This window comes from Sarcophilus harrisii, chromosome 1 (genome assembly GCF_902635505.1).
Source record: "Sarcophilus harrisii chromosome 1, mSarHar1.11, whole genome shotgun sequence".
NCBI lineage: Eukaryota > Metazoa > Chordata > Mammalia > Dasyuromorphia > Dasyuridae > Sarcophilus > Sarcophilus harrisii.
In genome coordinates, this window is record NC_045426.1 from 658448062 (window position 1) to 658468512 (window position 20451).

Sequence of the window (20451 nt, forward strand, 5' to 3'; positions counted from 1 at the left end):
ACAAATCTAACATATGTATTATATAAATCTGACATATATATGCATATATAAACCTCACATGTATGCATGTGTATATATATGTGTGTGTATATAAATACACACATATTTTTATTAGTACATTAAAATTAAAATAAGATAGGAACTACATTTTAATCTGGCTCATACTTCATTCAAAAATGTTGTAGGATCCATGTAGTCCATGTTTGACACCCCTGATCTAGTGGGTATGTATTATTTACCCAAGTAGAATAGTTCTGAGCTGCCACCTAATGGCAAATGCTCATTTCTTCTTTGATTAGAGATATTTTCATAAATCCTAGTTATATCATCTTGGTAAAATGAAGCTAGTTTCCCACTAAAAACAGGAATGCTTACAACATTAGAATGGAAAAGATAAAAGCAATAAACAATATTTAATAAACCCCACAGACTCTTCAAGATCCCCAACACTCCCAAATTGCACATAGCCTTATCCAAACCAAGAAGTCATTATCATTATCTTCATCACCACTATCATCATCATCACTACCATCATTAGTATCATCAATAATAATAACTTAATATTTGTATGGTACTTTAAGGCTTACAAAGCACTTTTATAAATATTACTTCATTTTATCTTTACAATATTTCTGTTAAGTAAGTGATATTAATAAATAGATGAAGAAACTCCAGTTAACAGAGATTAAATAATTTCCCCCAAGATCTCACAGTTTATAAATATCTGGGGTTGGATTTTAAACTCATATCTTTCTGACACCAAGTCCAACACTTAATCTACCATGCCATCTCTTTTGGGTTAGCTCTCCATAGCAATATACCTGTGATTGTACAAAGAAGTATAGATAATATAACAAAGTCCCTACTCAGTGTTCTATTCGTGTATCTAATAGGACCAGTCTTCCAAAGAAGACATAAGACTCTGAAAAAATTCTGGATTCAGAAATCATGGCAAGAGGGCTATATTGGGGATCCAGGTGGCAGAAGAAAACAGAAGTTCCCATGGTCATTAATTTTTTCAATCTCAGTCAAACCTATCACTGGCAGGGGCTTCTGACTTCATCTTGACATACCTAAATCACCATTCCTGGAGTAAGTTGAATGAACGTAGCAACCTACCCTGATAAGGAGAAACTTAAAGTCATAATAGCATATTTTATGTCTCTCTCCAGCTTTCTCTCTCTTTCAACCCTCCTCTGCCTATAACTGGCAACTTGGTATCACTTAATTCCTCCTCCAAGTCTCAGTTTCCTCATTTGTAAAATGAATTATATTCAATGATCTCTAAGGTTCCTTCCAGTTCTAAATCTAAATCACATCTTTCACTCCCCAACAAACAGTCAAATTTGGTTGTTGCTGTAACCTCTCCCAACTCCAAAGGGAAATAGGAAAGATGGGTGGAGTAAGTTCATTCTATTTTATAGCCATCAGTGTACTTGACTCATCTCCCTACTAGATTGCAAATTCCATAAAGTTAGGGATTATGGACTATTTCATCTTTGTATTTTATATTTTCCATTTAAAAGTTCTTCATTTACTAGGTACTCATTATTATTTGTAATAATGTCATTTCCTTCTCCAGCTCATTATATATATGAGGAAACTGAAACAAACAAAGTTAAAAGTTGTCCAGAGAAGGAAAGAAGGTGAGATAAGTTCCCAGGAAGAAAGGGGACAGGAGACAATTCTATGAAGAGTTGCTAAGGTCTCTGCTCCAAAGGTACCTAGAGGCACCAAAAGACTTTAAGAGCTGAAGTCAGAGGAGATCATTAATCTGATTAGAACCTTACTTACTGTTATCAAGAGAACCAAAAATGTACTGAAAAGCCGTGGGGCCAGGCAAGGATGGACTGTCAATAAAAGAGAGTCAGAATGGAAAGTGAGCTCCCAGGTTCTAAAGATCTTTGAACAGAACTTGGATGCCCATTTATCCTCTTCCATGATCAAAAGTACTTCCTTCCTCCATGACTGAAGGTACTTCCTAGCTTCCTAAATGAAGATATTCCCTAGCTCCCTGATTGAAGGTACTCCCTAGCTCCCTGATTGAAGTTACTTCCTAGCTCCCTGATTAAAGGTACTTCCTAGCTCCATGACTGAAGGTACTTCCTAGCTCTGAGATTCTTGTCTCCTCCAGAACAGATAATATCTGGAGCTAGTAGTATCCTCGCTATGCTTACATGAGATAGACTTAGCATAGTAACAAAATTCCCTCACTCCCGTTTCCAATCCTCCCTCAACTCTTCCTCTCTTTCTCAAAGTGTATGGGAGTGGGAAAACTATAGAGACTAGGAAAGTCTCCAGAGTCATTCTCCTAAAGCATAGCAATGGCCTTATCCCTACTTTGCTTCAACTTATGGAGTCCATCACTATCTCTTTTTTAAAAAGAGGTAGGAAAATGGTCAACAACTACCTTAGAGAGCTAGTCCAGTTCCTTCATTTCGTATATGGGAAAACTGAGCTCCAGAAAGGAGAAATCATTTGCCAGGCAATAACAGAACATATCCAAAGTATCCTGACTCCAAATCCAACATTTTGATGCTTGTTTTTTTTTTTTTTTTCTCAATACGACAAATCAAAATATATGTCTAACTTCCCAGGCCATTCATAGAACTACTCCACCCTGCTTACCTGACCTCATTTCCCAATATCCACTAGTCTACTTCAATTAGACAGGTTGATTTTGTTGTATTGCTCAATCCCACCCGATCCCTAATTTCCTGAAACATCTCCTCATCTTTTGCCACCTTCTTCAGTTACTTTAATCTTCATATAGCCTTCATTTTTTCCTTTCCCCACCCTCCCATATTTTCCATTTATACAAACCCCAGACCACAAGAGTACATTTTCTAGAAGTGCAAGTTCTGACTGGTCCTACTAAACTAGAAAGACTTCAAATTCAATGCCGGATTGTATGCCTGTCATGCAAGGACCACTCTGGCTAGGTTCATAGAAAACTAACCATCAGAAATGACCAGCAGGATGATTTCAGAAAGGCCTGGAGAGACTTACATGAACTGATGCTGAGTGAAATGAGCAGGACCAGAAGATCATTATATATTTCAACAACAATACTATATGATGGTCAATTCTGATGGACGTGGCCATCTCCAGCAATGTGATGAACCAAATCAATTCCAATAGAGCAGTAATGAATTGAACCAGCTACACCCAGCAAAAGAACTGTGGGAGATGACTATGAATCACCACATAGAATTCCCAATCCCTCTGTTTTTGTCCACCTGCATTTTTGCTTTCCATCACAAGCTAATTGTATACTATTTCAAAGTTCTATTCTTTTTGTACAGCATGTACCCATGCATATATCTTGTAAATAAAAAGCTATAATAAAAAAAAAAAAGAAAACTAACCATCACGTAATGAGAGACGTTTTTAGTCATATGATCTCACCAGGACTCTATACTAAGAAGCATATGACCTTAGGATTTTAAGAGCTGAAAGGACCACTGAGGCCATCTAAGTCAACCATCTCATTTTACAAAGGAAGAAACTAAGACTGGATAAGATCATAGACTTGGAATTGGAAAGGACCTCATAGATGATCAAGTCCACCTGCCTTACTTAAAAATGAGAAAATTGAGGCTCATAAAGTTAGGTAATTTACCCAGACTCACAGAGATAGTAAATACCTGGGTCTGGAGGCAAATTCAGGTCCTCTAACTCCAAATCCAGCAGCTTTTTTCATGATATGGTCATGAATGGAAGGAGCACCTATATAGAAGTACCTATGGAATCTTGAAGTATGCATTAAAAAAAACAAGGGCTAGAAATAGGAAAAGGATAGGAAGCAGATCTAAATCCATTAGTATAGTTTAGGAAACTCCCTTTATCATCAGGTCAGTGCAGTTAGGAGGCACAGATAAGTCAGGAAGACTCATCTTTCTGAGTTCAAATCTGGCTTCAAACACTTACCAGCATATGATCCTAGGCAAGTCACCAAATCCTGTTTGCCTCAATTTCCTCACTTGTAAAATAACCTGAAAAGAAAAAGATAATGATAAATGTTGGAGAAGAAGTGGGGAAACTGGGACACTAATACATTGTTGGTGGAGTTGTGAAGAAATTCAACCATTCTGGAGAGCAACTTGGAACTATACTCAAAGGGCTATCAAATTGTCCATATCCTTTGATCCAGCAGGGTCTCTACTTAATCTGTATCCCAGAAGGGAATAGGAAGAATTCACATGTACAAAAATATTTGTAGCAGCCTTTTTTTGTAGTGGCAAAGAATTGGAAACTGAGTAAATGCCCATATATTGGGAAATGGCTGAATAAGTTATAGTATATGAATGTTACGGAATATTTTTGTTCTATAAGAAATGATCAGCAGGATGATTTCAGAGAGGCCTGGAGAGATTTATATGAACTAGTGCTAAGTAAAGTAAGTAGAACCAAGAGAGCATTGTACACAGCAATAACAAGATTATGTGATAATCATCACTCTGATGGATGTGGCTTTTTTCAATAATGAGGTAATTCAGGTCAATCCAAAAGACTTGTGATGAAGAGAGCCATCTGCATTGGAAAGAGGAATGTGGGGACTGAATGTGCATCACAACATCGCATTTTCACTTTTTTTGGTTGTTATTTGCTTGATTTTTTTCTTTCTCATTTTTTCCTTTTTGATCTGATTTTTCTTGTGCAGCAAGAAAAATTACATGTATTGGACTACTATCTATGGAAGGGGGAGGGAGTTAGAACACAAAATTTTGCAAGGGTGACTGTTGAAAACTATATTTGCATATATTTTGAAAATAAAAGGCTATTAATTTAAAAAAAAGAGAAGCAAAAAAAAAATGCTTTGAAGAAGGAAATGACAAATCACTCCAGTATCTTTGCCAAGAAAAACCTCATCAGAATAACATCATAAAACATCAGAGTTAGACATAACTGAAAAACAGCTAAACAACAATAGCAGAAACACCTTCTCTACTATTTATAATCTTAGAAAACTGCCTAGAGCATGACAAAATTAATAGCTTTGCACACAGTAATATGTGATAGAGACATGAGTAAGGGTCCCCTAGCTCCCAAGCCAGTTCTCTGTCCACATTGCCACTCAAAAAGAAGGGAATAAGCAAATTCTAAAGTAATCAATCAAAAAAAGTTCACTTAAATTGCATCCAAAAGAAGTCAACTCATCTCAAGCCAGTAAGGGGCCTGGACACCTAAATTTTTTAATCTGTCATTAATAAAAGGTTCCCAAACCAAGATGTGAATAAGGAAATCTTCAATTTAGAGCTGGACAGAATTTTAGTTTAATCCATTTTACAAATGAGGAAACTGGGGCCCAGAGATTGTAAATAATAGAGCCAAGAGCCAAGATTGTAAATAATAGAGCCAATAGTGATCCTCAGACATAGATAGTGGTCCTCCCACTGTACTATATCCCCAACTGAAAATGGAATGTTCTTTCCAGAATATAACCAAATTGACTGGGAGATATTCTCACTTGTATTCTTTGCTTCAAACTCATTGATTCATGGTATTTTCCCCCCTCCTTATAGAAAGGAAGACTAAGGAGGAGCCTGAATAGTAGAGTAGAAAAGAATATTTGATTTGGAGCCAGAGAACCTAGGGTCACGTCCCAATTCAATCATTTACTACGTGTATGACCTCAGAAAGACTTAACCTCAATTTCCTTACCTATAAAATTGGAGGGAGAAGTTTGACCTAGATTTTCTCTAAGATCCCTTACAGCTCTGAATTTAAGAAACTCTCAGAAGAGTTAGAGTTCTCACCATCTTAGAAAGATTGGAATTCATCCCAATACAGTTCATTTCCCAAATTCCTGAAAGGTAATCCTATTTTTATATTGCCTCCTCATCTCCCTATTTCAATCTCTTAGAAACAATGAGTCTACCTTTTTGTCACAGTTAACAAGTTATATATGCTTAAGGAGCTTCTGCCTTATATCAGGTAAAGTTTGGGTCCCCAGGACCTCAACCATTACATAAGGAATAATATTAGAACATCAGAATTGGAAGGACCATCATACATCATGTAGCCAAACTTCCACCCAGCAGAGGCATCCTTTCTAAAAGATCCCTGAAAAATAGTCATTTAGCCTTTACTTAAAGACTTTCAAGAATGGGAAGCTGGCTTCCATTCTTTATCAGGCCATCTCACTTTTATTTAGCTCTAATAATTAAAATATTTTCCTTATGATGAATTGAAATCTGCCTCTTTACTCCTACTTCTGACTTCTTGGGCTAAGCAGAATACACTAAACCCTTAAAATAGTTGAGAATAACTATCACATCCCCCAAAGTTCTAATTTCTTCAGGCTAAGCACCTCCAATTCCTTTGTTATATCAAATAATCTCATCATTTGGTTGCTTGTTTTTGGATGTGTGCTAGCTTATCAATGGCCTCACTAAAAATGGTACTCCAAACCTTAAAGTTTTGGAAGAATATCATTAAGTAGAATTGGGGGGGGGGACAGTATTGTTAGAAAAATATAAAGTAGTAGAAAGGAAAAATGGGGGGGGGAGAAAAAGAGAATTGGGGAAGAAGATAAAAAAGGGGTGATTTTTGTTCAGAAACAGATATGGTAATGATGTTAAATGAAATCTTCTGTAATTCTGAATAAAATTGATGAGAAGAGGAAGACAAGGCTGGAGAGGGCAATTATGATGGTAAGAATAAATATATACAAGACCAGAATGTGAGGGAGGGAGATCTTAGCAGGTAGGCTGAAAAGAAGGAGGCTGAGAGGAGTGATGAAGAAAGGTGAAGAATGGGAAAGATGGAGATAATAAAGCAATTGAGCAAATGGTGGATAAAGTTTTGCCCACAGCAACTACAATAGACTTAGCTTCTCAGCAATACAGTGATCCAGGACAATTCCAATAGACTTGGAATGGAAAGTGTCATCTGCATCCGGAGAGAACTATGGAGACTGAATGTGGATCAAAGTATACTATTTTCATCTTTTTGTTTGTTTGCTTGCCTTTTTTCCCTTTTGTTCTGATTTTTCTTTCACAACATGACTAATATGAAAACATGTTTAAAATAATTGTCCATCTATAAACAATATCAGAATGCTTACTGATGTGGGGAAATAAGGGAGAGAAAAAAATTTAAAACTCAATATCTTACAAAAATTAATGTTAACTATCTTTACATGTAATTGGAAAAATAAAATACTATTGAGAAAAAATAAATTTAAAAAATTTACATACAAGAGACACTTAATGAATGTATGATAAATTAAAATTTTGAATATCAGACTGATAAAAGGCACCTGGCTAAGCAGGCTCTTAAGAAGGTTGTTTGTAAACTGTTGATGTTGAATATTTTTGGCCTCAGTTCCTGGTGTTGCCAGTCTCTCCTTAGGCAGTAGGTCCTTGGCATTTGAACAAGTTTCCTCACCCAGGTCTTCGTGAAGGGAGTTTCCTTTTCTCTCCACTAGTATAAAAGGAAGTCAGGAAAAGCATTCAAATCACTGACAGTCAAGGTGACAATCAGCTTGACATAGAGCACTTTCCTTCTCAAACAAGGCATATTTTCTGTGGCAGAAGGTGGAACACAGAAAGGAAAGGAGCACCTGTGACCTGGACTGACCCCAACACTGAATACCCAAGTTCAGGACAAGGACTGAATCCTCCTTTCTCCTTTTCCAAGACTAAATCATCCTCCTGACCCTTCTGCTGTGGGGCTATTACCTTCATAGTAGGTAAGTGCTACCCTCCACACTGGGACTTGCCCAAGCCTTGGCTCCAGAATGGGCCTTCTCACCAATTTTTCCTTCTCTCTCTTTTATCTCCCAGACCATATTCCTTCTTCTATCTCTCTTCTTTTTCTTCAGATAGTCCAATAATTTTTAAATTATCTCTCCTGGTTCTATCTTCCAAATCAGTTGTTTTTCCAAGGAGATATTCCACATTATCTTTGATGGTTTTGTTTGGTTGTTTCTTAATTTCTCATAATGTCATTAGCTTCTATTTACTCAATTCTAATGTTTAAGGAATTATTTTCTTCAGTGATATTATGTACCTGCTTTTCCATTCTAGTTTTTAAGGTTTTTTTTTCCTTCAGTGATTTTTGTGCCTCTTTGTTCCTTTTGGTCAGTTTTACTTTTCAATGCATTATTCTTCTCATTCTTCGCATTAGTTTTTTTGTATGTCTTTTACTATTTGACCTACCTTTTTTTTTAAAGTATTGTTCAATATTTGTGTGTGTGTGTGTGTGTGTGTGTGTGTCCTTTACCAAATTGTTGACTCTTTTTTTCATGATTTTCTTGTATCATTCTCATTTCTCTTCCCCATTCTTCTTTTATCTCTTTTACTTTTTTGAGCTCATTCATAGCCTGAGACCAGTTTTTCTTGGTGGCTTTGGATGTGTAGCCACAAGCTCTGGTGTGCTAGTGCTCCTCCTCTCCCTGGAACTGTCAGCCAGGACTGCAATCCAGATCTGAATATGGACAAAGCAACAGAATCCTGTCTCAGTGTTAGCAAGAAGATTCCTATAATCTCCTTCTGGCCAATTGTTCAACCCCCTTACCACTGTGGGCCGAGTCCCAGAAGCAGCCACTGCTTGCTTTCAGTAGCTCCCAGGCTTGCTTCTGGTTCGCTGAGGTCTGTGCTAGTATAGCCTACACTGGATTGTGCTCTACTCTCTTTCCTGATGCTCTTCTAAGATGTCTGGCTGAAAATTTATTGCACCCTGTACTTTTTGTGGGTCTTCTACCATAAGAATTATTTTATGGCATTGCTTAAAGGAGTTGGAAAGATTTTGGGGAGAGTTCAGGCATGCTGTTGCCTTTTTTCCACCATTTTGGTTATACTTCTCTCTCTCCTTTTCCCCTTCTTCCTCTTCCTCTCATCCTTCTGTCTTCTCATCCCTCTTTCCATATCTCTCCCCTTCACCTCCTCCCCTTTCCTCCTTGTTTTGTCCTACTCATTCTATCCTCTGCCTCCCTCCCTTCCTTCATTTTCTTTTCTTCTGTGTCTTTATCACCTTTACTACCTATCCCTTATTTCATCCTCTCCTCTTTTACCCTCTTCTTTCCTCCTCTCTTCTGTCATTTTTTCCCTCTTACACCACCTCTTTATACTTTCCTCCCTTCCCTTCCCCTTCACTTCATATTCTCCCCTCCCTTATAACCCTTCTTTTCTCTCTTCATCCTCTCTCCCTTTCCCTTCTCTCCCCTTCCTCTCATTTTCCTCTTTTCCTTCTCTTCATCCTCTCCCCCTCCTCTACTTCTTTTCTGTTCCTTCTCTCTTTCTCTTCCCTCATCCCTGTAGGAACAACTTCATTGTCTGATAGGAAAATTCAGTTCAGAGCAAATCATTTGTTTGCTCATTCATTTAGGAGCTATGTACTCAATGATAGCCTCCTCTGGGCAGGTCCATGTGCTGTATTCTGTGAGAGATTCAAAGGAATAAGGTACATGGCTTCTCCTTTGCACAGAGATCTCAGATAAATCTACAAATAATTACAATATATAATTGTCTGAGAGAGACAACGTGTCCTGGGGATTAAGAACATACTCTGGGAATTCAGATGGTCCAAATTATACATGTGTCTGAACCAGCAGTCTGGGAGGCTTCCTGGGTCATGTGGTATTTGAGCTGGGGCTCTAAGATTTCAATACATAGATGCAATGGGGAAGACATGACAATGGATTGAAAGTAGAATGATAATATGAGCCAGAATGATAGATGGGCATTAGATGAAAGTGTGTATCCCCCGAGGCAGAGGAAGGTAAGGCTATGTGGTAGCTTGAAGGAAGTAGGAGAAGTGAACTTGTCTCTGAACCCCAAAAGGGCTCTTCCCATCCTTCACTGACCATCACATCTTGTTCCCAATATGGCTTTTAAAGCTGTTTTTTGGTTTTGTTTTTTTTGTTTTTTTTTTACCCTCAGCATTCATAGTCCCTGCTCCCTTGGGGTTTTGGCCTTCCTGATATACAGAACTGTGCAATTCTTTTGTATCTTTTATCAGATTTATTTTATGTCCTTCACTCTACAAGCTCTGTGAAGGGGTTAAACTAATTTTCTTCCTGTTCTTTGCACAAGTGACCCTTCATCTGCTTCCCGAATCTCCTTACCAGCTTTCCCCATGCCTGAATGCCTTCTCACCTCATCACTGCTCAGTCAGCTGGTCAAGCATTTGTTAAACACTATCTATGTGTCAGGCATGTTGGTTAAATGCAGGACATACAAAGACATGGTCCTTGCCCTCAAGGAACTCTCATTCTAATGGGGGAGATACCATACATATAAAATATAAAGACATAAAGAAAAGGACATCTCTGAGGGAAGGCATTCCCAGTACAGGGAGCAGATCCAGGGTAAGACCTCTAAAGACATACATATTTCATCTGAGTTTTGAAGGAAAACAGGGAAGCAAGAAGGTAGAGGTGAAGCAAAAGAGATAGTCCAGAGATGAGATGTTAGGATTGAGGAAAAGCAATAAGACCATCGTTACTGGATTGAGAATATGTGGTAGGAAGTAAAAAGTAAGAAGACTGGAAATTTAGGAAAGGGTCTGATGATGAAGATCTTTAAAGTATTTTCTATTCTTACAAATGCATTCTTTTCTAAAAAGTATTTTACATTTGATCCTGGAGGCAATAGGCACTGAAATTGAGGAGGGATTGAGTGCACTTTAGGAAAGTCACTTTGGTAACAGCCATCCCTGTTTCCTTCAAAATTTATCCTAAGCGCCATCATCTAACTGCAGCCTTTGCTAATCTCCACTTTGCTCTCCCCACAGCTGAGAGTTGTTCTCCCATCAAAAAAAAAAAAAAAAAAAAAATTTGTATTTATTTTGCATACCCTTTTATAGGAATATATTGTTTCCCTTCCCACTCTTCCCTAGAATGTATGTGCCTTCAGTTCCAATGGACTGGTGATGGAGAGAGCCATCTGCACCCAGAGAAAGGACTATGGGGAACTGAGTGTGGATCACAACATAGTATTTCCACTTTTTTGTTGTAATTTGCTTGCATTTTTTCTTTCTCATTTTTTTCCTTTTGATCTGATTTTTCTTCTGCATGATAATTGAAGAAACATGTATAGAAAAATCGTACATGCTTAATATATTGGATTACTTGCTGTCTGGGAGGGGAATGGGGGAAAGAAGGGAGAAAAAAAAATTGGAACACAAGGTTTGCAAGGGTGAATGTTGAAATCTATGCATATGTTTTGAAAATATAAAGCTTTATAAAAAAAAAAAAAGAATGTGCCTTGAAAGATTTGGCTTTTTATTCCCATTGCCTGGTACAGCACCTGCCTATAGTACACATTTATTAAGTGCTTTCTAATGGATTGATTGATTATCATCCTTTTGCCTGCCCTTGTTTTTATTTCTTAAATGTGTCTTTAGAAATCTCAGTTCCCTCTCTCTTTAGATGTCTCTCCCTTTTCTTCCTGATCAGAATCATTTGCACATTCTAATATTTCTGTTAGGAGTCTTCCATCCCTATGGGGTCTCCCCCTTGCATCTCAGACTCTGCCCATCCTATCTGCCACCCTTTTGATGAATACTTTAGAATCCAGAGAAACACCTTGGGAAGAGCATAAGAGCTGGGGATATCAAAGAGACTGGGTTTTGAGATAGGTTCTGCTTCTCACGATTTGTATAACTTTAGGCAAATTACTCTCTACTCCCTGAGTTTCATCCCTGACTGGGAAACAAAGAGAAGAGAGATTAGATCAACTCTAAAGTCTTCTGGACTTCCTAGTTTTCAAGATTCAACTCAAATTGCACTTTTCACAAAGAACTTTAGGCAGTCCCTTCTCTCCCCTTAAGACTAATGCTTTTCCTCTGAGATTGCCTTCCTTTTCCACACTTGTAGGTACACAACTGTTTGTATGTAACTTCCCCATTAAGTTTGGAAGTCCTTGAGGGAAGAGATCATGTTTTTGCCTTTCTCTGTATCCCCAGTGAACCTGATAAATGCATCTTGATCTGAACTTTCCACTTCCAAATTTTGACCCTACAAAAATCTGTCACTTGTAAAACATTTTCCTCTGAAATATGAAAGAAGAGATCACAGAATCAGCTTTGAGTTGGAAGGGATATGATCTATTCCCCTCATTTTACAGATGAGGAAACTGAAACCCAGAGAAATGAAGGGAACAATTGGGACTCTAATGTCTTAGTCACTTGTCTCCAAGCCCTGTGCCCTTCCTATCATGCTATACTTGATCTCTCCTCAAAAGAGGGAAGGAAATATCACAACATGTTGGAGTCACTTCAACTCTACCTCCCAAAGGAGTGCAATGGGAAACATTTCCAGTCCCCCCCCCCCCCATTCTTCTGTTCCCAGGAGTACTTCCACCTGATTCCTCTATACCAGCTCCACCCCCAACCCCTTCCCTCAGGATCCAACCTAAGGCTCTGGGTGTCAGAACAAAAGTGAAAGGAAACATGAGTTCAGAGGAGTCCGAGCAATCTACAGATCTGGTGAGTTCACAAAAGCTGCAAGAAGAGACACATTTTAGCTTCTAAAATGAGGTGGATGTGGGTAGGGTGAGGGAATAAGGAGGGGAGAGAGGAAAATGGGAAAATCCGCTGAGGATGGGGAAAGGGATGAATCGAAGTAAGCCCCCAGACTCATTGTGTTCTTGAACCTTACCCTGTTTTGGGGTCTAGGATGCTTACGACATGTCACATGCCCTCCTGGCTCTGACCCTGTGTAACACCAAGGACCGAGCAGGATCAGAAACTGATATCAAGGCACTGGAGCAGATGTACAAGGCCCTGGGCTTTCAGAGCACAGTGAAGAGGAACCTTACAGCTAAGGTATGGCAACATTCTCCTCCCTGTCCTTTCCTGGTAGGCTCTGGTGATGTAAGGATTCAGCTCAGAGGGAGCAGGGAGCAGGCCCTCAGTTCCTCTTCTTCCTTCCTCAGACCATTACATGGGTGAGTTCTAAGTCATCATACCCCTTAAGTCTCTCATCTGTCCTAGCCAAAGCTCCTGGGCTTGAATGTCTCCTGACAGGGTTTCTGGGAGGAGCTGGAGAAGTTCAGAGATGACATGGAGAAGATGGAAGACCCAGTGAGCTGCTGCTTTGTGGTACTCATGGCACATGGCGAGGAAGGCATCCTGCTAGGGGTTGATGGCAAAACCATTATGTTGGAGGAACTCTTTTCTATGCTCACTAACAAGAATTCCCTGGCTCTTCGGGGCAAGCCCAAGGTGTTCATTGTACAAGCCTGCAGAGGAGGTAAGCAGAGAAAGGGGAGAAAAAAAAGAGGAAGAAGGGGGGGAAGCAGAAAAGAAAGAGGAGGAAGAAATGGGGAGAGGGAAGAGAAAAAGGGGAAGAAAAAGAAGAAAAGGAGGAGAAGAAGGCAAGATTTCTCTAACCTGCCCAGCCCATCTTGAAGCCCAAAGCCAGCATAGAAGAACTCAGCAAAGTCCAGCCCAGATCCCAAAAGGTCTATTGCCCATAGAGAAAAGTCCAGCCCAGAACTCAGAGAACTCACAAATCTCCAAGCTCAGGACTCAATTTAAGTCCAAATCTTAGAATCCATGGACCCCACAGTCCAACCTAAATACCCCAGCACAGCCCAAAGCCCAGCATTTGTGCCTACATCCTACTTTTCCTGTTCTCTAATAGGACTCTATTAGAGCTCTAATAGGACTAAGCTGTCCTATCTCTTTCCCTATGGAGACTCTTTCTGAAAATCCTGCTTCTGTCTGTACTTTATAGAACAGAAAGATCCTGGTGAGGTGGTTCGACCAGCAGAGAGCGGAGGGAATGTCTTCTTGTCAAGTGAACAGCCTCCCAAGCTCCCAACCTACACAGACATCCTGCATGTCTTTGCGACTGTGGAGGGTATGAACTTCCCCCTGCTCCCTGATGCCCCTTCCCCACCTTTCCTAGCCATAGCCCTCCCTATTCCTCCTTCATAACCCCCTGGGCCTCCTTGGGTTCCTTCCCACACTCCCTCTGAAATCCATAATGATTCCATGGTTCCCCCACATTTTCCCTTTAAGCCCCAATACCTCCCTCATACAATATCCCCTGTTGTACTGGCCCCTATATAATACTAATGACCTTCCTGGGTTTCCCAGGATACATTGCCTATCGGCATGAGGAGGACGGTTCCTTTTTCATCCAGACCCTGGTGGATGTGTTCACAAATAATACAGGCCACATCCTGGATCTCCTGACTGAGGTGAGAGACAAAGGAAGAGCATGACCTTTCCTTTGAGGCTTGAGCCTTTCAGATTAGAAATCATGTCCCTCTGAGGCTAGGGAGAATGAAAAGGAATGGGATGCTAGGTAGAGGAAGAAGAGGGAAGAAAGAAGAAAAAGAAAACATGAAAGAATATTAGATCTGGACCTCAGCTTCCGATTGTTTAACATCTAGCTATGTTACCATCATCACTTCAAGTCTTTGGTCTTCAGTTTACTCATCTGTAAAATAGGGGTACAGAATTTGATGGTCTTTAAGGTCCAGCCCTAAAGCCTATGAATCCAAACAAAGCCCTCCCAACTCTACTCTCATCCTTGCAAGAATTCATCCTTATCCTCAGTTCTCACCTCTCTCCTCCCCAACCTCCCTCCTCTCCAGATACAATTTCCCTATCCTTTCTTTCAGCCTGATATTGCAAAAGCATCCAAACATGTCAGCCCACTGCTCAAGAATTCAATTCAACCCAACTCGGTGAACATTTGTTGAGCACCTACTATATACTTGTGCTAAACACTGAGATTACAAAAAGAGGCAAAAAACTGCCCCTGCCCTCAAGGAACTAACAATCTAATGAAGACAACATGCAAAAAAAAAAAAATATATATATATATATATATATATATATATATATATATATGCAAAGCAAACTATAGACAGAATAAATAGGGATTGAGGGATTAATTTTTTTTTTTTTTTTTTAAGGGAAAGCACTGGGGTTAAGAAGAGTTAGGGAAGACTTCCTGTAGAAAGTGGTATTTTACTTAAGACTTGGAGAGCTCCAGGGAGGTCAATAGTTGTAGTGGAAGAGAGAGTGTGTGTGTTCCAGCTCTGGGCACAGCAAGAGAGAGTGCCCAGAGCTGAAATATAGTTAGTGCCTTGTTCATAAAAGAGCCCCGAAGAGCCCCATTGTCACAAGATTCAAGAGTACTGTTGAGGTGCAATAAGCCTAGGTTTTAGTATAGACTCTACACTATATTATATTCTATACTCCATACTAAAGTACATGAAGGGCAGCAAGATGGCATGGTGGGCAGGAGGCTGGGCCTAGAGTCAGGAAGTCTTGAGTTCAAATCCTACCTCAGACTCTAACTAGCTATGTGACCCCAGGAAAGTCATTTAATCCTGTTTGCCTCAGTTTCCCTATCTGTAAAATGAGCTGAAGAAGAAAATGGCAAACCCCTCCAGTATCTCTGCCAAGAAAATTACAAATGAGATCACAAAGAATCAGATGACTGACGACTGATAATTGTCTAGCAACAATTAGCACACAATTTGTTAATGAATGCTTATTGATTGGCTAATTCAACTTCCTTCTGTCTTCCTTTTCCTCTTTTTGCCATACCTTCTCTCTTTTTCTTTCCTTCTCTTTTCCTCCCTCTTTCTTCTTCCCTCCTCTCTTCTTTTTCCTTCCCTTCTCTCTCTACCTCAAAAGCTAGACAAACAAGGCACCATCTTTCAGCCAAAGACTTTCCTTAGCAGACAAATTTAGGCATCCTTGCCTTCACAAAACCCAGTCTCTTCCCCACCTCCTCTGCTATTTTTCCCTCCTATAAAGCAAAAGCTCCTTTCACCGTGACCCAAACCATGACCACACTGAGGGGTTTAGAGGCAAGGGGACACTCTTATCACTAGGAAAGTTACCCTCACTCCTGCTTATGTAGACAGGGAGTGCCTGTGACTTATTCCCAGGTTCTTATCTTGGTCCTGTCAACAACCCTGGAAACCGCCATTCCCCAACAAGGACAACCGGGGAGCCGGAGACTAACTTTGAATACCCCTGTCCACACAGGTAACCCAGCGCATGGCTGCAGCTGACCTGATAGAAGGAGGCAAGCCTAGGAAGGTGAACCCTGAGGTCCAGAGCACTCTCCGAAAGCTGCTGTATCTGAGATAGTGGGAAGGTTCTTGGATTGAGGAGTCTTAACTTCCTGAGCCCATGAATTCAAGAGCTTGTGTCCAGAAGCCTTGGAAGGCCAGAGAAGTTGGAATGTGCCTGTCTCCTCCACCCCTTCCATGCCCAAATGGTAGTTATCCTCTTTCTCCATTACTCACCAAGCACTTGGGCCCAGGTTCTAATCCTCTCGCTTGCTTCACTCCGTCCATTTGTTACCTATCACTTCCCATGTAGAAGAGGGCCTGAGATCTATGGGCAGCTAGAGCCCTTGAATCTTTATTTCATAGACTCCTAGGATCCTTTCAAAGATCATTGATTTCACTGACACTAACCCATATTTCCAATATGTCCCACCTTAATAGAGAAAGTCTCTTTAGTCTTTCTTGTCCCCTGAGAGCCATTCTCTAGTGATAGTTGTCTGCTTGTAGCTAGTGGTCCAGTTCTCAAAACATATTCCTGCTTGGTAAAACACTCACTCTGCTGGCATAACCTGTAAGACCAAGGGATCACATTAAAAATTCAAGACATTTGTAAATTTTATCTATGTGGATCTTCCCTCCACCACAATGCAGACTTCAAGTAAAATCCCAGTCAAAAAACAAAAATCACCATCACCAGAAAACACATCTGCTTCTGGTGGGCCTCTCTAATCACACAGTTGGGTTAATAACCACTAGTCCCACCTCCTCAAAGCCTTCTCAGATTATTCCAGTCCATAATGATCATGCCTCTTCTGACTTAACACACATCTGTCCCCTATGTGTAGCATTATATGCTTGATTAGATACTGTCTTGAATGGTTTTCTATATGCATCCTAATTACAATAATAAAGATGATAACTCCATTTCTATTGCAATAATGATTTACAAAATGTTTTCATTAAATGACTGTATGCTGGACCTGAAACTGAACTCATTATTTTTTACCTCATCCCCACCCATTTTCCAAACTTCCCTCTTACTACAGACATTATCATTAACCTCCTGCTCACCAAAGTCCACATCCTTAATTTCATCTTTGCTTTCCTTCATCCTCTGCAGCCAAAAAAACAACCAAATTTTATCATTTCCACATCATAACATTTCTCATATCTGACTCCTCACTACTCACATAGCCACAGTCTTAATTCATGCTCTTATTACCACTCAAACAAAATATTGCAGTGATAGGGCCAGCTAAATGGCACAATGGATAGAGCACCAGTCCTGAGTGGGACGGACCTGACACTTGCTAGCTGTGTGACCCTAGACAAGTCACTTAACCCCAATTACCTTTCCAAAATATAAATAAATAAATGCTTTCTTGGTTTTGCCTTTAAAGCTCTTTATAACTTGATCCCAACTTATCTTTTTGGCTCCATTATAAATGATTACCTTTCCCATGTGCTACAATACAGACCTTTTTGCTGTTTTCTGCACCCAACAATTCTTATCTTTATGCTGACTGAATCTCATTCCTAGAATAAACTTCCCCTCTCCCCCATCTTGAAAAATCCTTTATTTCCTTCAAGACTCAACTGAAGCACAACTTTGTACATCAAGCCTTCCTAATATCCTCTAATTATATAGTGCCCTCCATCCCTATCTTCTTGTGTTTCATTATCTTCTATTTATTTGGTATTTGGCCTGTATCTACTTATATGTACCTATGTCATCTTCCAGACAGAATGGAACAGAGATAGTTTCATCCTTTGTCCTTGTATTTCTAATGCCTACTTCATTTGTAATCCAGATCATTCCTCTTCAGGCAACTTTGTGGTCCAGCATTCCTTGGAGCTCCCCATATTCATGCTGAATTCAGTGCAGACACCCATTAGAGCCCAAATAACTTTCCTAGGCACAAATAATCCTGAAGCCTCAAAGATCTCAGTAACTATGATTATATATATATATATATATATATATATATATATATATATATACAGAATTACATACCATCCTGGACAAGCCAAACTCATCAGGACTCCAAAGCTAAATAGTTACAGGCTTAGTTAGTACTTGGATAGGAGACTGTTTAAAAATAAGAATAATAATATGTACTTTTCCCTTTCTTTTCTTTTCCTTTCCTTTCCTTTCCTTTTTTTTTGAAAGACAGTTTGTCTAGTAGATAAAATCAGCCTTGATTCCAGGAAAAACTGGCATCAAGAATTCCCTCAAAAGAAAAAGAAACTTATTTATACAAAAATACCTAAAGCAGCTCTTTTTGTAGTGGCTAAGAATTGAAAATTGAAAGGACACATCAATTGAGAAATGGCAAAATAAGCTGTGATATTTGATTGTAATGGAATATTATAAGAAATGACAAGCAGGATAATTCCAGAAAAACTGGAAAGATTTACATGAGCTGATGCCAAGTGGAGTGAGTAGAACCAGGAAAATATTGTTCACAGTAACAGCAATTCAGTGAAGAATTGTAAACGACTTAGAAATACAATGATCTAAGATAGTCCAAAATTTCTAGTGACAAAGCAAATTAGCTGCCTACAGAGAAAGAAGTGATATTGTTTGAATACAGACTGAAGCATGCTATTTTCCACTTACTTTCTTTCATTTTTTTTCTTTTATTCAAATGTTCTTGAACAAAATGACAAATATAGAAATGTTTTATATAATTGTACAGGCATAATCTATATCTGATTGCTTATCATTTCAGGGAAAGAGGAGGGGAAGAAGGAGAGAATTTGGAACTCAAAACTTTATTTTTTTAATAGCTTTTTATTTACAAGTTATATGCATGAGTAATTTTACAGCATTGAGAATTGCCAAACCTTTTGTTCCAATTTTTCCCCTCCTTCCCCCCACCCCCTCCCCTAGATGGCAGAATACCAATACATGTTAAATATATTAGAGTATAAATTAAATACAAAATAAGTATACATATCCAAACGATTATTTTGCTGTAGAAAAAGAATTGGACTCCGAAATATTGTACAGTTAGCCTGTGAAGGATATCAGAAATGCAGGCAGGCAAAAATATAGAGACTGGGAATTCAATGTAATGATTCTTAGTCATTTCCCAGAGTTCTTTCACTGGGCATGGCTGATTCAATTCATTACTGCTCCATTAGAACTGATTTGGGAACTCAAAACTTTAAATAAAAATGTCTAAAGCATTTGAATTTTGATTGATTTGAAATTGAAAAATTTAATTGAAATTGAAAATTGAAAAGTTAAAAAAAAATTAACCTTCATAGGAAAAAAAGATCTCCATCTGGCCTATATGGTTGTATGACGTTGGACAAGTCACTTGATTCTCAGTGAATAGGAAGCTCCTTAAAATTAAGTCTCAGAGAAGATGTTGGCTTGTTTTGGAAAGGGGCATGTCTTCACTTGTAAACTCCCTGTAATAATGTATAAAGAATCAGTCTTTATCCCTCATGCCTAACATGTTGTAATAGTTGCTAAATAAATATCTATCGACTTATTATTCTTTCTTCATAAGAGTTTACAAATGAGCTAATACTTTAAATGGTATGGTCTTTAAAAAATATCTCGCTCCTCTTGACAAATGTCATGTTTGCTCATTAAGATGATTTCTCTGTTTTTATTGTCCTTTTTTGATGGTAATTAATTTTACCTAATTAAACTTCTACATGAAATTAATTATAATCCATGTTGATATCATTTCTGCTCTTTCCCATTTTTTCATTATTGACCAGTCCAAAAAAATTATGAGCACCTACTACGTACAATAACTGTGCTAAGCTCTGAGGATACAAAAAGAGGCAAAAGACAGTCCCTTCAAGGAGCTTACAATTTAATCAATTAATTTATTTAAATAGCAGATTGGCTTGTATAAATTATATATTATATCTTTTACTTATTCTTTGAAGCATTTTACTAATTTTTATGTAATAATAATAATCATTAACATTTATATGACATTTTAAGGTTTGCAAAGTATTCTACCCTGGCAGATAGATGTTATTATTAGACTTATTTTACAGGGGAGCAAATGGAAGTTAAATGAGTTGTGCAGAGCCACAAAGTTAATAAGTGTATGAACCTGGATTTGAATTCAAATCTCCCTGACTCTAGGTATGTGCCTCCTAGCTGCTTCATCTTTGTTCTGACCAATCAACTCAGACTATACACAGACAACTGGATAGCAAAAGCAACTCACATCAGTAATGAGTTTTTCCTGTTTGTTAAGATATCAATTTCATTTTTGTGATGTTATTTGATATTCACCAGGTTCAGCTCCAAATAAAATGCTATTTTGTATTCAACATGCAGACCATTAAAGCCTCAAATGTGAGGCACATTTCCTATATCTTGTGCTTGAACCCTTTTTTAAAATGCAAGTGTAGGTCTTTGCATTTATTCTCATTAAATTTCATATGATCATATTAGCCTGTCTTTCTAACAAAATATTTCTGG

The 20451-nt window shown here is 38.7% G+C and overlaps 1 protein-coding gene across 1 annotated transcript; it reads left to right on the plus strand.

Annotated features, from left to right (window-relative positions):
• The first annotated feature begins 7441 nt into the window (after positions 1–7441).
• On the plus strand, positions 7442–16971 carry CASP14 (caspase 14). The gene is made up of 7 exons (XM_003760973.4): positions 7442–7696; positions 12299–12435; positions 12625–12774; positions 12976–13201; positions 13688–13813; positions 14053–14156; positions 15967–16971. The coding sequence occupies exons 2-7, from the start codon at positions 12400–12402 to the stop codon at positions 16069–16071; spliced, it is 747 nt and encodes a 248-aa protein (XP_003761021.2). The 5' UTR covers positions 7442–7696; positions 12299–12399; the 3' UTR covers positions 16072–16971.
• The last annotated feature ends 3480 nt before the right edge of the window (positions 16972–20451 follow it).

Coding starts and splice junctions, on each gene's coding strand:
- CASP14 (XM_003760973.4), top strand. CDS start 12,400: ATGAGTTCAGAGGAGTCCGAGCAATCTACAGATCTG. Junction 12,775..12,975: donor AGAGGAACCTTACAGCTAAG/GTATGGCAACAT, acceptor GTCTCCTGACAG/GGTTTCTGGGAGGAGCTGGA. Junction 13,814..14,052: donor TGTCTTTGCGACTGTGGAGG/GTATGAACTTCC, acceptor TGGGTTTCCCAG/GATACATTGCCTATCGGCAT.